The 15,185-nt window shown below is 43.4% G+C and overlaps 1 protein-coding gene across 1 annotated transcript; it reads left to right on the top strand.

Moving 5' to 3' along the window:
• Positions 1-2,393: 2,393 nt before the first annotated feature.
• On the top strand, positions 2,394-13,505 carry DNTTIP2 (deoxynucleotidyltransferase terminal interacting protein 2). The gene is made up of 7 exons (XM_012926050.2): positions 2,394-2,550; positions 3,426-4,987; positions 5,777-5,915; positions 8,798-8,893; positions 9,731-9,895; positions 11,660-11,769; positions 13,112-13,505. Exons 1-7 carry the CDS (start codon positions 2,479-2,481, stop codon positions 13,203-13,205), a joined length of 2,238 nt encoding a protein of 745 aa, XP_012781504.2. The 5' UTR covers positions 2,394-2,478; the 3' UTR covers positions 13,206-13,505.
• Positions 13,506-15,185: the final 1,680 nt, after the last annotated feature.

Genomic DNA, 15,185 nt, shown 5'->3' with positions numbered 1-15,185 from the left:
TAATTAATAGCTAATCATTTTTTAGTTCCCACAGCAGATAATCTGGTTAAGCACATATAAAATGGAAAACAAAGTTAATATGTCCACACTGCATAAGTAGTTCATATTTTTCCCTATGAAGCAAGTAGTAAACAAAATTAGGATCCTAGTTTCCAGTGATAGAAGGTCTAAGACCCAATTCTTTCTTTCTATGAAACTTTCTTTCTAGGTTTTCTACACAGTACTCATATCTGGGAATGTAAGCAATTAACATTCATTGTATATTGGCCAACAATTCATCTTTCTGTAAATGTACATTTATAGAAATGTGAAGCTATTTTAATGAGAATTCATTCTTTTTCATACTCAATTCACCAGTTTGTATTAATGAACCTAATTTTTCAGTCAGTAACTTCTTAACGCATCAAAAGTTGTTTTTCTTTCACCCACAATTTGTGAAGGGATATACCTACTTTACTTTTAGAAAATATGTTTTTATTATTTTTATAGTTCCCAGAATTAGAAATAGTTAGAAAGGGAAGATGTTTTGGATAATACTTTTTCCTGTATGTTTGTAGTGGTGTACTATAAAGTAAAATCAAATACAAAGCATTATCAATTAAATGTTTATAATTTTTAATTTCACTTATATTGAATTTAATCGAAATCAAGTGTGAGCTGTATATTTTTAATTGAATTGTTTTCAACAGTCAGGTGTATCCCACAGCATTATATTGATTTGGAACTATTTACATTATGACTTGAAAATAAATTATGAACAATTTTTAAACATGTAATTGATATAAGTATTTATTAATCCATTCACCAGATGTATTGAGTGGCTACTGTGTGCTGGACACTGCTAGGTGCTACACATAGACACATGCGTTCAAGGGGCATGTAGAACACTGGGGACGGTATGAGGAGGCCTGAACATGAACAAGAGAGGTAAACATATCTGTTGCTGGGAGAACCGTGTGGACAGCATTGGCGGCACATGCTAGAAAGTAGTCTGGGTAATGGGTTAAGACAAACTAGATTTCCTAAAGAAATCAGCATTTGAGTAGGGGCAGATGACTCAAGGTAAGCTTTTTGGACAGAAAGCTCTGCCCTTGTTTGCTAGGTTTGGGTATTAAGTCTTTCTTGAAGCAAGAGTAGGTAAAAGTTGGAAAAGTCACATTTAATAAGAGATGAAAATTTGCCCAACTCCCTAAATAATCAGGGTATGGCTAGATGAGGTTCCACCACCAAGTCAAAACTTCCAACATGTTTCCTCAGCATTAGCAAGGAGCTGGATTGGAAGCAGAGCAGTCAAGGCTGCAAGCAAAGGGCGCTCAGTGAGCACAGACTGGGCCACAACACTGCCCCCAGGAACTCGTGTTCTTCCTCGCGGGTATGCCATCTGTAGCGCACGGTCTGCATTCCAGTGGCACAAAGGATTGGACAACTTTTCAAGAATTAAACTGAAGAAGTCAGGGAGACGACCCTGCCTTCCCCTCTTAAGGCCGTACTCCTAGAGATCCCCCCACTTCATGTAAGAGGCCAAAACCTTGTCGCTTGGCACATCTGGCTGACGGCAGTGCTCTTGCGGGGAACCATGTACCAACAGGGAAATGCGCTGTGACTTTAAGAAGCAAACCGGTTTTTGTTAAAGAAGAGTACGGCTTAAGCCGGGCACTCATCCTTTCTCACCTTGAATAACTTAATTTCTTCTTTGCTCCTTTTATAACCGCGCAAACATATTCTAGTAAACTCCGTATCCTTAAAAGGGTTGGAGGCCCGCGTGCCACCGGGGCCTGACTAGGGCGATCCTGTAATGCTGATGGCTTCGGAAACCCCTCACCCGGGCCATTCCAAACTACCTAGGAGCCTTTCGGCAAGCCCCCAGCTCCACGCCCCTTCTTAGGGTTCCTGTGGCCGCCGGCACCTGCCCACGGAAGGGGATGGTGCCTGTGGCTCTCCAGGAGTGGAACCTGGCTCCAAACTCTTCCCCTCACTATCCCTCCCCTCGTGTCCGCCACTAAGAGTCTTTGCTACCTTAACTAGCCGCCCCTTGGCCTTTGGAAAAAAAAAGGGGGGGTGGGGGTAAAAGTCCTGAAACTTAACAAAAAAACAAGAGATTCTTGAATCTTGCACTCTTCCTCTCACTGGGGAAAAAATTGCCACTCTCCTTCACTATCTCTTCCACATTTCTTGTCTCACTTATCGCTGATGTTTCCGTTTGTTCGTCCTTGGCCACTCGCTGCGGGTCCCGTTACTCCCTTCAACGCCTCTCGTGTTTCTCGTCTTTCTCGCGCAGCACGAGCGCGGAAACTACGCCACATGGCAAGGCGACCTCCATCTTGAACCGCCCAGGCCAGGGACGGAGGTCGCGGACGGACTCGAGAGTCTTGCGACTTCCGGAGTCCTGGGGGCAGCAGGGCGCTTCTCTGACGCACTTCCTGTGCGCCGGGGCAGAAGCCCGTCGTGGTTCCTGCTGGTGAGCCGGGAGTCGGGAAGATGGTGGTCACCAGATCGGCGCGGAAGCTCGTGGTGAGCCAAGCCTCGACAGCTGCAAGTACCCAGAAGACGGTGAGTGATCCTGCTTTTCCTCGCCGTTTCGAACGGCTGCGGCGGACGTAGAGGTCGGGTGGAACCTGGGGGGCGCCGGCGGGGAGAGGTACACGCAGTGCAGCGAGCCGGGCCGGCATCTCAGCTGCCATGGAAGCCGCTTGGTTTTGAGGAAGAGAGTGCCTTGCGCTGGGGTGTGAAGTCCCTCCTCCGGGCGCCCGAGTCTCGCCGTGGGGGCCCGAGAGATGAGCCGGCACGCCTCCTGCTGGCGCGGGGCGCCCTTGGGTGAGGGTGCCTCCCTCGGTGTGTTCCTAAATGCCTCTTTGCTCAGTTAATGTTGTCTTTCTTGTGTCAGCAGACCGGAATATCTATGCAGTCTGTATGTTTGACATTGAGTAGAGGAAATACTTTTCCGAAGATGTATCTGTTTTTACCTGAAAGGCAGAGTTAACAGCAGAAGGAGGAGAGACAGAAGTAGAGAGATCTTCCATGCACTGATTCACTCCCAAAAGAGCCTCAGCTGCTGCAGTTGTGCGGGTCTGAAAACAGGAGCCAGGAGCTTCTTCCAGGTCTCCCACGTGAGTACACGAAGGACTTGAGTTGTCCTCCGCTGCTTCCCAGGCCATAAGCAGGGAGCTGGATGGAAGTGGAGCAGCCAGGACTCCTGGTTTCCATATTGAATGCCAGAGCCTCAGCACCACATCGATTTTTTTATTTTTAAGTTATTCCACCATTAGATCTAGAACTAAGATAGAGGGATGTGAAGCAAATGCTTGAGTCGGAACCAGTGTTAAACAGCTGTGCAAAGTCCCAGGTTTGTGTTTAGTGCCCTTTTGGATGTTACTTCTGGGCTAACTTGCCTCTTGCATTGGCCCGGTGTCCTCTTTGGCCTGCAGGATTCTACCGCTGGGGGGAGTCGAGCACATCCAGAAAACAAGCAGAAATCTGAATCCGATGACCCGAACGAAAGCCCAATACCTAGAAATCCTAAATCCAGAAAGAGGAAGAATGGGCCGACAGCTGCACTGCCAGAAGTAACTAAACCATCTGATGACGAAACCTCTGATACAGAGTCCAATTATTCAGTATCTGAGACCCAGGAGCCCATCTTAAGAATAACTAGGAGGAGGCAGATTGTAATTGCCCCCACCCCCGTGTCAACTAGGAAGAGGCCGAAAGTAACCACCGCGAGTGAATCCCAGGCTGAAGAAGTTGTCTCGGAAGCAGAATCCCATACTTCAGGCGTCACAAGAGTCGTGCCTTCTGCAGAGCCAGCCACAAGGGCCCAGAGGAGCAAGGCTAAATCTGGGGCAGATGCGAAGCAGGAGTCCGACGCCGAGTCGTGCTCAGGCACTTTATTCTGTGAACTTACACCCAGGAGATCCAGCAGTAGGCAGCCGCGGAGATCGCAGACACAGGCCAGAAGGAAGGATGCTCACATTGGATCAAGAAATGAAAAGCCCGTCATTGATGTGCCCGAGAACGCAGAGGATGTGGATGCGAAACGAACTTCTCCTGTACAACCAAGCTCTCTTTCTCAGGTAAACAAGTCCGGTTTACCCAGTAATGAAATTTATAATGACGTGGATGATGATTCCTTTCACATAAATTCAAACAAAATACTGACTACACAAAATCAACATTTTAATGAAAAAGAGGAAGAACAGGCCAGTATTGTGTCTCCTAAAGAAATAAAGCAGAATTTTAAGAGTTTGGATGAAGGAAACAACGAGATGGTAAGTGAGGGAAAAGACACTAATGAGAACGCCTCTCAGCTGCATCTCTCTGAACTTCAGGACGCCAGCCCCCAGGGGTTAGGGGCATCTCAGCAGCATTCAGCTGCTCATCACCATGCCCACGCAGAGCCCTCAAGTCTGAATGGTGAGGCTGTGGCGAAGTCCTTAGCTCAGAGTTTTGCAGTTGTGGAAGTGGACAGATGGAATGAGGAGAAGAGGAGCACCATAAAAACAAGTGACTTGACGGAGCTTGGTCCCAGTGGTGAAAGCGATGATGAGGAGTCCATGATTATGGGTGTCAACGAGGATAGGAACGGCGAAGGGCACGCAAATCGCAAATGTGATAGCACACCGAGGTCTACACTCAGCACATCCGGGGAAGCAGAGGACGCCGTGTTGTTAGTTCTCAGCAGCGACGAAAGCCAAGAGTCTGTAAACAGTGACGATGAAGAGGACACTGTGTACCATGTTGAAAGGAGTGGGCAGAAGGAGGCTCTAAGTGGCAAGTCCTGTGATGATGCATTATTTGTGATTGACACCACTCCTGGATTGAGTGCTGATAAACAATTTTACTTAGAAGAGGAAGACAAGGAAAAAGAGGTTGCCACTGAGGAGGAGGAGGAAGAGGACGAAAGTGAAGAAGAACAATCAGACCAAGATAAAAGTAAAAATGCTGAGTTTAGTGATGAAGACGACTTACTAAGTAACACAAAGTCTAAACTGTAAGTTTTATTTTTATTTCTTAAAGATTCATTTTATTTAAAAGTGACAGAGATCTGTTGATTCAGTCCCCAAATGCCCACAGCTGGTCCCTGCCCAAAGCCAGGACCCAGCAGCTCCATCCAGATCTTCTGCTTGGATGGCAGGGACCCAGGCACTTGAGCCGTCATCCGCTGTTTCCCAGGTGTGTTAGCTGGAAGTTGGAGCAAAAGCATGGCGCAGCCAGGACTAAAGCTGGCACTCTAATAGTGAATGTGGGTGTTCCAAGTACTAACTTCACCCATCATGAATATTTGTTTATTTTTATTAGAAAGTCAGATATACAGAGAGGAGGAGATACAGAGAGGAAGATCTTCCGTCCAATGATTCGCTCCCCAGATGTCCGCAATGGCTGCAGCTGAGCCAGTCCGAAGCCAGCAGCCAGGGGCTTCTTCCGGGTCTCCCATGTAGGTACAGGGTCCCAAGGGTTTGGGCCATTCTCCACTGCTTTTCCAGGCCACAAGCAGGGAGCTGGATGGGAAGTGGAATAGCCAAGACACAAACCAACAGCCTTATGGGGTCCCAATACTTCAAGGGAGAAGATTAGCCAATTGAGCCACCTATGTGTAAAGTTGAGCTGAATTGCCAGATATGTCTCCACCTTTCTGTCATTCTGTTCTTTAAGAACTCTATTGGCATATGTATCATATGACATAATCTCTCAAAAAGCCCAAAGGGGTATGCATTTAGCCTGTTCTTTGTTTCCATTTTGATGTAATTGCTTGATATTTAAGTGAAGGTTTCTCTTTCAGTTTGAAGTTGACAAGCAGCAGTATAGACCCTGGTTTGAGTATCAAGCAGCTGGGTGGTCTGTATATTAATTTCAATGTAAACAAACTACAATCTAACAAGAAAATTCTAACTCAGATCAAGGAGAAAAAGAAAAATGAGGTAAGTTGTATGAATTATTCTGTTAGGTTTTCATAGAACCAACCAGTCCCTTCTAGAAATAACTAGTCCTTAGTCAAAGACTGCAGTAAGACCACATTGGCCTATGATGCTGTTTTTCATCCCTGTCAGTAGGACAACTGATTCTTTCCATGGAATCTTACCTAGAAAAGGGAATTCATGAAAATGAATTTGATAGAGGATTCAAGTCCTCTTGTGCTCACCAGTTATGACCCAGGAGTTCTCTCTTTCCTTGCAATATTTTCCTTACTGTATCCTATTGGCAGCATGAAAGCTGTGAGTGGCTGCCTCCTCTCAGGGAAAAGCACATAGGTGCATATAAATAGAAAAGTTTATGTGTAATTGCAGAAAGAATAACTGTTTGGATAATTTTCAGATTCATTTATATTTGAAAGGCAGAGTTACAGAGAGAGACAGATTTTCCATCTGCTGATCCACTCCAAGTGGCCACAGTGGCAGGAGCTGGGCTGGTCAGGAGCCTCTTCTGGGTCTCCACATGGCCCAAGTACCTGGCCTGTTCTCTGCTACTTTCCTAGGCCTCTAGCAGGGAGCGGAATGCGAAGTGAAGCAGCCAGGACTCAAGGCAGTGCTAGTATGTGATGCTGGCATCACCATTGCCTTTACCTGCTACGCCATAATGTTTCCTAAACACTTAGCCTTTGCCATCCCATTGCCCCGCCCTATACCAAATCTGTATTTTCTACCCTTGATGGCTGCTAACTTTAGGCTTTTACATCCAGGTGTCTCTTCATTTAGTTGTGCCTCAGGCGCTCGGCTTTATGTAATTCCCCTCCCCTCCATAGCCTAAACAGTTCCCTTTTTGTATTCTGTATCCCAGGTAATGACATCAAAGTCTTCCCATTTGTGGTCAGCCACCAAGCTCAGGGGACTTCTGTCCTTTATTTTGCAAAGGATATTACTCCTTTCTAAGCAACTGTCTATAGCTAGGCTTTTTTTTTTTTTTTTTTAATTTTTTAAAAAGATTTATTATTTATTTTTATTGAAAAGTCAATTATACAGAGAGGTGGAGAGACAGAGGAAGATCCTCTGTCCATTGATTCACTCCCCAAGCAGTCACAACTGCCAGAGCTGCTTCATTCTGAAGCCAGGAGTCTGTAGTGTCTTCCAGGTCTCCCATGCAGGTGCAGAATCCCCAGGCTTCAACCTGTCCTCGACTGCTTTCCCAGGCCACAAGCAGGGAGCTGGATGGGAAGCAGGGCTGCCAGAATTAGGACTAGCACCCACATGGGATTCCAATGCATGCAAGGCAAGAACTTTTAGCCTGTAGACTTTGTGCCAGGCCCCTATTTTATTTTATTTTTAAAACCATATTTACAGAGAGGAGAGACAGAAATCCACTGATTCTCTCCCCAAGTGGTTGCAGAGCTGAGCCAATCCAAAGCTGGGAGCCTCCTCTTGGGATCCCAACGCTTGGAGGTGGAGAAAGCCAGTTGAGCCAGTGCGCCAGCCCTAGTGTAGGCATTTCTTTTTTTTTTTTTTTAATTCATTTTATTACAGCCAGATATACACAGAGGAGGAGAGAGAGAGAGGAAGATCTTCCGTCCGATGATTCACTCCCTAAGTGAGCCGCAACGGGCAGGTGCGCGCCGATCCGAAGCCAGGAACCTGGAACCTCTTCCGGGTCTCCCACGCGGGTGCATTGTCCCAATGCATTGGGCCGTCCTCGACTGCTTTCCCAGGCCACAAGCAGGGAGCTGGGTGGGAAGTGGAGCTGCCGGGATTAGAACCGGCGCCCATATGGAATCCCGGGGCTTTCAAGACAAGGACTTTAGCCGGTAGGCCACGCCGCCGGGCCTAGTGTAGGCATTTCTAACTGACATCAACCACTCCATTTGCGTCTGGCTTGATTTGCTGTTTTCTTAGTTCCTGAAGCCACTGTTTGTACCTCAGCTGGATTTCTGTTTCTGAAATCAGAACTCTGACATGGTGATTCTCTGAACCTTCAAGGTACTTCTTTCCTGCTAGCTCTTTGACTGCCTGCCTGCTATATTCTTGCTAATGAAGACTACTGAAATCCACTAAACATTCCCATCCTTCTGAAGACCAATGCAAATGCTCTGGGTTATTGTCTGGAAAATGTTCTTTAACTACAACCCGCACAGTACTTCGTTTCTTCAGCCCCCTGCCCCTGTCTCCCTGTGCTTCTGAACCCCCCAGTGTAGGATCTCGTTCATGGTCATGTAGTATAATTGTGAAGTTACTTTATCTTTGTGTCTTTAAAACAAGGTTTCTCCATCTCAGAACTACTGATATGTTTTGAACTGTACGATTCTTTGTTGTGGGAGGATGTCTTATACATTGTATGATGTTTAGTAATGTCTTGGACTTCTACCAGCTAGATGCCAGTATCTAGTTCCCTCCCCCAACCACCACCAAAATGTCTGCAGACATTGCCACTTGCTCTCAGTTGAGAACCACTGTTCCAGAGCCTGATATAAGACTTGACACACAGCAGTGTCTTAATTATCCATTGGGCATTTGTTATGCTTTCTTTGACAGTCTAGGCTGCTGTTGTATGACTCAAAAACTAGAGCTGAACCTGAAACGTGTGACTATCCATTTTTGAATTGATAATTTCAGAAGTTGTTATCAGATGAATCTTGAGTTGTATTCCTGAAAACTGTTTTGTAGGCTCAGGAGCAGTCTTACTTGGAGCTTGCTGTGAGCAAAATATTAAATTCCCTGAAGCCTCTTTGAGTCATAATTTTATAGGAATAATTAGTGAGAGATCATTTGAAATACACAAATTTGCTTAAAATTGTAAAACTTAAGAAAGCTTAAAATGTTGAAAAACCTTACATAACACTCTGACATTATTTTAAAAGCAAGCTTAATTTTTATAGCTTCTGCAGAAAGCCGTCATTACACCTGAGTTTGAAAAAAATTACTGTGTCCCACCGTACAGTGAATCGAAGCGTCAGCTTCAGAAGAGGCGCAGGGTAAGTGCAGTGCCTTGCCATTTAGACTGCTTAGATGTGGGTGACTCTGGATTTCAGCTTATACAATATATTAATTCCCAAGAAAATTATAGCTATCTAACAATCGAGAAATACAGTTTTATTTACCTCAAAGGGAGAAAGCCAAAATTTAGGGTTTATTAGTGTGGTTTCCTCAAGGTCAACTTCTGTAGGGATTTTAATGTAGCCAGCTAAAAACCCTATTGTACTTTGCCTGTCAAATCCATCATTTGAGCTTGGCATAAAGAGCTTGGAGCGTGTTGCTTTAGTAATGTCATTCATGTGCCCTGGCCCATGGTGTGCTCTGAGCAAATATTTGTTGTGGATGAAACAAATAATTGACTAGTTAGGAGTTTCCAAACAATGATAATTTTTGTTTTATTTTTAAAATAATATAAATTTCTGGACTATTGAAGTGAGTGACTTTCTGATACCTTAATGAATAAAAATTAACTATAAACTCCAGAAGTGAAAATCTTTTTAAGTAATAGCTCTTGTGGGCTGTTTTAGAAAACAAAAAACTGAAGCTGTATGTTATTCTCCCAGCAGATCATCAGTCACTTGTTGAAAGACAAAGTAGATGTTTTAAAGTCCCAAGTCCTCATGAAACTGATGCTGTGCCTAGTTTACCAAGAAAATCACTTTTTACAATTTAATTCCTTTTATAATGATAATTCTGAAAATAAATGCTTTGTGTAAAGTAACCATGTTTAATTCAGAAAATCTGCTGTATGTTTTATTGTTGGGGGGGGTGAGCCAAAATGCATAATTAATAGCCTGTTAAAGTTAGAATGTTTGTTTTTGGAATCTGGATTTCAGAAAGAGCGGCAGAAAACTGCAGGTGATGGCTGGTTTGGTATGAAAGCTCCAGAATTGACAGATGAACTGAAAAATGATCTCAAAGCACTGAAGATGAGAGCAAGCATGGACCCAAAAAGATTTTACAAGAAAAATGATAGAGATGGCTTTCCCAAGTACTTCCAGGTACGACACAGAAGTCCTGTGGTTTTCACTTTGTGAAACTATAGTGATCTGTTTACTCTTAAAATAGAAAGGTATTTACAATATGCATGTTCCGTGGCCATATAATATTGGTGGGGACCCAATTCACAGAACCACTTGCTTGTATGAGACTTTCATATATTTAAATGGTGTTTCAAAAGGGAGCTGGGACAGTTTCCCAGTAGGCTGTCTAAAAGTGACTGAACCTATGAAGTTCAATATACGAATAATCCCAGTGTAAGAACATGTGTCCTTTAAGGTGGCTAGGGGATCTGTGTGTTGTGGTACAGCAAGTTAAGGCACCATCTGTGACACTGGCATGCCACATTAGTGTGCTGGCTGGAGCTTTTCCTACTCAGAAAGGAAGCATTAACTTCCTGCTAATGCTGCTGGAGAAAGCAGCTGGAGGTAGCTCAGGTGCTTGTTCTCTGCCACCCGTGTGGATGGCCCAGCCTGAGCCAGCCCCACTGTGCACCATTTGAAGAGTGAACCAACAGATGCAATTCTGTCTCTCCCTCTCTTTCACTTTGCCTTTCCAATAAATAAAATCATTTTTGTAAGAGACTGTGCAGGATGGAGGTGGGAAGTAGAGTCGCTTGTACTAATTCCATCTTTTCAAAGCAAAGGGGCTCTCCCCAGGCAGCTTCTGGAAACAGTGAAGAGCTGGTTTCCAAAGTGTTTGCAGATGAAAGTCTGATTGAATCGCCTCCTCAAAAGTTGTCCTGACTACCGTACTGTTCATGTGGATAACTAGAAGTGTCTTTGGCCCCTAGGTTGGCTTTCCCTCGTAGTCTATTTTCAGACATTTAGCCAGTCATCTACTCTTGTAACATCTCAGAAATCTTCAGTGATTCTTTGTGAAATGTTAGGGTAGAGTCTGTGCTGTTTAATTTGACCCTTTTATCTTTTTTTTTTTTTTTTAAGATTTATTAATTTTTATTGGAAAGGCAGATTTCCAGAGATGAGAGCTAGATCTTCCATCCACTGGTTCACTCCTTAAGTGGTCATAATGGCCAGAGCTGAGCAGATCCGGAGCCAGGAGCCTCTTCCGGGTACAGCATCCCAAGGCTTTAGGCCTGCTCTCCCAGGCTACAAGCAGGGAGCTAGATGGGAAGTGAAGTAGCTGGGACTGGAACCAGCACCCATGTGGGATCCCAGCGCTGCAAGGGGAGCATTAGTCAATCGAGCCAACACACTGGGCCCACTTTAGGTTTATTTAATCTATCTGTGAATCTTACCACAGGTTCTTCGCAAGAACAAGATGTTTGTTTGCTTTATACTTAGCAGAGTTCTTGGCACACAGTGGAACTCTTAACTTTAGTTACTGTAAATTTTTAGTTGGATATGGATAGATGAACAAATGCAGAATGGTGGCTATATAGCTTCTAATCTAGCAGTATTTATCATAGCCTGGAGATCAAATAAGTATGTCATAGAATTTATTTCATTGAGTTAGGAAGCTAAAAACAAGTTTATATTAACTATTTCACTCTTCTCCTTGACTTTATCATGCATTTACTGAAAATTCTTCATCTACTTTAAACTAAAAGAGAAATTTGATTAGCACTAGTGTGCTGACTGAATAGGTGATGTCTTTTTGTTATAAAAAGATAGCAAAGCTAACCTCAACATTGGTATAGTGTAACCTGTGTTTTCTGTCCCTTTCTACAAAGGGATTTTGTTATGGCTGATCTGAAATGTGGCATTGAGAGCTTGTAGGACGTAATTTCAGTTAATTCTTTATAGGTTGGAACCATTGTTGACAATCCGGCCGATTTCTACCATTCACGAATTCCTAAGAAGCAAAGGAAAAAGACTATTGTGGAAGAACTGCTGGCTGATTCTGAGTTCAGAAGGTAAAGGAATTTACATTTCACTTTATAATATGTATGCTTTTCTTTAAAATATATATGTAGCTGTAAAATTTCTGGTAATTTAAAAATACTGCCTCATTTAAAATAAGAACCTGTTTCATTTTCTTGAAAACAACAAAACAAAAATACTATAGGGCATGTGTCTAGTGTCTGCCTTAAAGACACTTAGAGGTTTATACTAGAGCCATCTAGAGGTCATTTCAGATGCTTCTGTGGGGCAAAAGTGAAACGTTTGAACTAAACAAAACAAGCCTTGAGATTGATGCGAATAAACACAACATAGCATCTACTTCTTAGAACCTTAGGAAATGCAGATGCCAGGTAGCCTTTGGAAACCTTCACTGCAGGGGCAAGAAGGAGGACGAGAAGGGCAGTTAGTACACTTAGAAAACAGTTGTTTTTGTTTAACGATTTATTGTATTTTTATTGAAAAATCAGATATACAGAGAGGAAGATCTTCCATCCACTGATTCACTCCCTAAGCAGCTGCAGTGACTGGAGCTGCACCCGATCCGAAGCCAGGAGCCCAGAACCTCTTCTGGGTCTCCCGCATGGGCTTTAGGCCGTCCTCCACTGCTTTCCCAGGCCATAAACAGGGAGCTGGATAGGAAGCGGGGCTGCTGCAATTAGAACCGGCGCCCACATGGGATTCTGGCGCATGCAAGGCAAGGACTTTAGCTGCTAGGCTATTGTGCCAGGCCCAGGAAAACAGTTTTTACCTAATGGACCACTTGAAAGATCCCTTCCATAGATTTGAGAATCCTATTGGTATAAATGTGGATACTTCAAAAACTTCATGGAAAACAGAATTAGAAGGTGTTTATTTTGGTTTTGGTATAAGAAATTTTAAATCCAAGCCTAGTTTTTTTCATGATATACATTTTTAGGATTTTTATATTTTCTAAGGTTCCAAGAAGTAAAGACTTTTTTTTAACTGAATCCTGTATTTCTTTAATTACCAACTTTGGAAAAATACTGCATTTGATTAACCATTTTTGTTTGTTTTGTCTTTATGACACAGTTTCATAGGTATAAATACCATATTGTATGTCTTCAGATCAGTATCATGTTTTGGTTTAGTTTGTTTTGTTTTGTCTAAAGCATCTGGAGACGGCTCTGGGTACTCAGGAATCTCGTGTTTTGTCCTTCTTGATCACTGGTCTTACAAAGGCAAAGTAGCATCTTTTCTCCTGCTCGGTCCCAGCTCCTTGTTTGAGGTCTCTCAACAGAATGGAATCTTAGCACATGTGTGATGACTAGAAGGTGACAGTGCAGACTCTTAGATTTACAACTCAGAATCTAACGGTCTGCTTTTTCTTTTTAGGTATAACCGAAGGAAGTACTCGGAGATTATGGCTGAAAAAGCAGCAAATGCAGCAGGAAAAAAGTTCCGAAAGAAGAAGAAATTTCGCAATTAAGACTTGCTATGCAAGCCAAAGCATTTTGTACTCTCTTTATTTTACTGAAGATGTTTTGAAAACCATTACCATAACCATAGATTATGTAGGATAATCCTTATGAAGGGATTTCTTTTTGGGAGAAGTTAATTTGAAATAATCCTTGTGCCTCTTGGAATAAAAATAGAGGCATTTACAAGGGACCAAAAAAGGAAAAAGCTTATCCGTTTTGAGAAAAGTTACGTTTTTGTAAAGTTTCCAGTGTTTGGTTATTTAAAAATTTATTTATTTGTTTGAAAGGCAGAGTTACAAAAAGAGAGAGAAACCAAATTTCCAGCCACTGGCTCACCCCCCAAATGTCCACAGCATCCTGGGCTGGCCCAGGCCGAAGCCAGAAGCTTCTTCCAACTTTCCCACATGGAAGGCAGTGGCCCAGGCTCTTGAGCCATCTTGCTGCCTTTCCAGGCCATTAATAGGGAGCTGGATTGGAAGAGGAGCAACTGGAACTGGAGCCCGTATGGGATGCTGACATCACAAGCAGCAGTTTAACACACTATACCCTAATTCCGTTCCCCTAAAGACGATTGAATCTAAAACTACTTGGGAAGTATAAGGTTTGCTGTCATATTCAGAAAACTACATTTTGTGCAGAATTACTGCCTGGAATATCCCAGAGCTGAGTGTCTGGTTTGAATCCTGATTGTTTTTCCAGCCCAGCTTCCTGCTAGTGTGTAAACTGAGAGGAACAAATGGTGGCTCGGGCTCACTGCCACCCACAAGAGAGACATGGACTGGGTTCCAGGCTCCTGGCTTTGTACTAGCCCATCTGTGGCCATGACAGGCATTTTGGAAATGAATTAGTGGATGGAAGCTATTTCTCCATCTGCCTTTCAGATTAAAAAAAAAAATTTTAAATCATCAAAGATACATAAACAGTTTTATAATTACTGTGTAGTTTTATATGTATGAGTAGGAGGAGATAGACATGCAGTGCCTAGAGTTAGCTACAAATTCAGATAATACAAGTTGATGGCATCTATACAGAGGTCTGTCTCCAATATAGGGCACACTTTAAAACAGAAATCTAAGTGAAGCTACAAATAGGTCTGTAAAGTTAGACGGCCAGAAAGTCGGGTGAAGGTAGAGGAGATGGGACAGTGTTTCCTTATTGATAACTAAAAGCAGGAATACTTGATTTTATCCGAATTCACTGTGTCCAGGCTATAGCCCAGCTTACCTCATCTCTGTTTTCCCAGCATACTACTTGAGATTTCAGTAAATATGAAATCTATTTTATAATTACTGCTTGAGGTCAGCAGCAACCTAGGAATAACAAAACTGACAACACAGGAGGAGTTAAGGAAGGATCCGTTTTGTTTTAAGAAAAACCTTTATTTCAATAGTATTTTGTCTGCTATTAGGTAATGCAGTGATCTGGTATGAGAATTTAACATCAAAATGGGAAAGAGAAATAACAGATAATTTATATTTCTACCGAGAGATACTTAAAACATTTCTTTTGCTTAGCAAAAATTGTTGTTGATCATTCAATAAATGTTTCTCTTTAAAGAAAAACCAAAAATTCACCTCTTCACTCTCAAAGTGTGAACCAATTCTTTATCTGCCATGTGATTTTCTTACTGATTTCAGAATGCCAAAATAGACTGTGTTGTTCTATACTTAAAAACTAGTTGGGGGCGGGCCCGGCGGCGTGGTCTAGCGGCTAAAGTCCTCGCCTTGAAAGCCCCGGGATCCCATATGGGCGCCGGTTCTAATCCCGGCAGCTCCACTTCCCATCCAGCTCCCTGCTTGTGGCCTGGGAAAGCAGTTGAGGACGGCCCAATGCATTGGGACACTGCACCCGCGTGGGAGACCCGGAGGAGGTTCCAGGTTCCCGGCTTCGGATCGGCGCGCATCGGCCCGTTGCGGCTCACTTGGGGAGTGAATCATCGGACGGAAGATCTTCCTCTCTGTCTCTCCTCTGTATATATCTGGCTGTAA

This window comes from Ochotona princeps, chromosome 2 (genome assembly GCF_030435755.1).
Source record: "Ochotona princeps isolate mOchPri1 chromosome 2, mOchPri1.hap1, whole genome shotgun sequence".
In the NCBI taxonomy this organism is placed as follows: Eukaryota; Metazoa; Chordata; class Mammalia; order Lagomorpha; family Ochotonidae; genus Ochotona; species Ochotona princeps.
The sequence above is the reverse complement of the archived record's forward strand: the minus strand, read 5'-3'. Positions and strand labels throughout refer to the sequence as shown.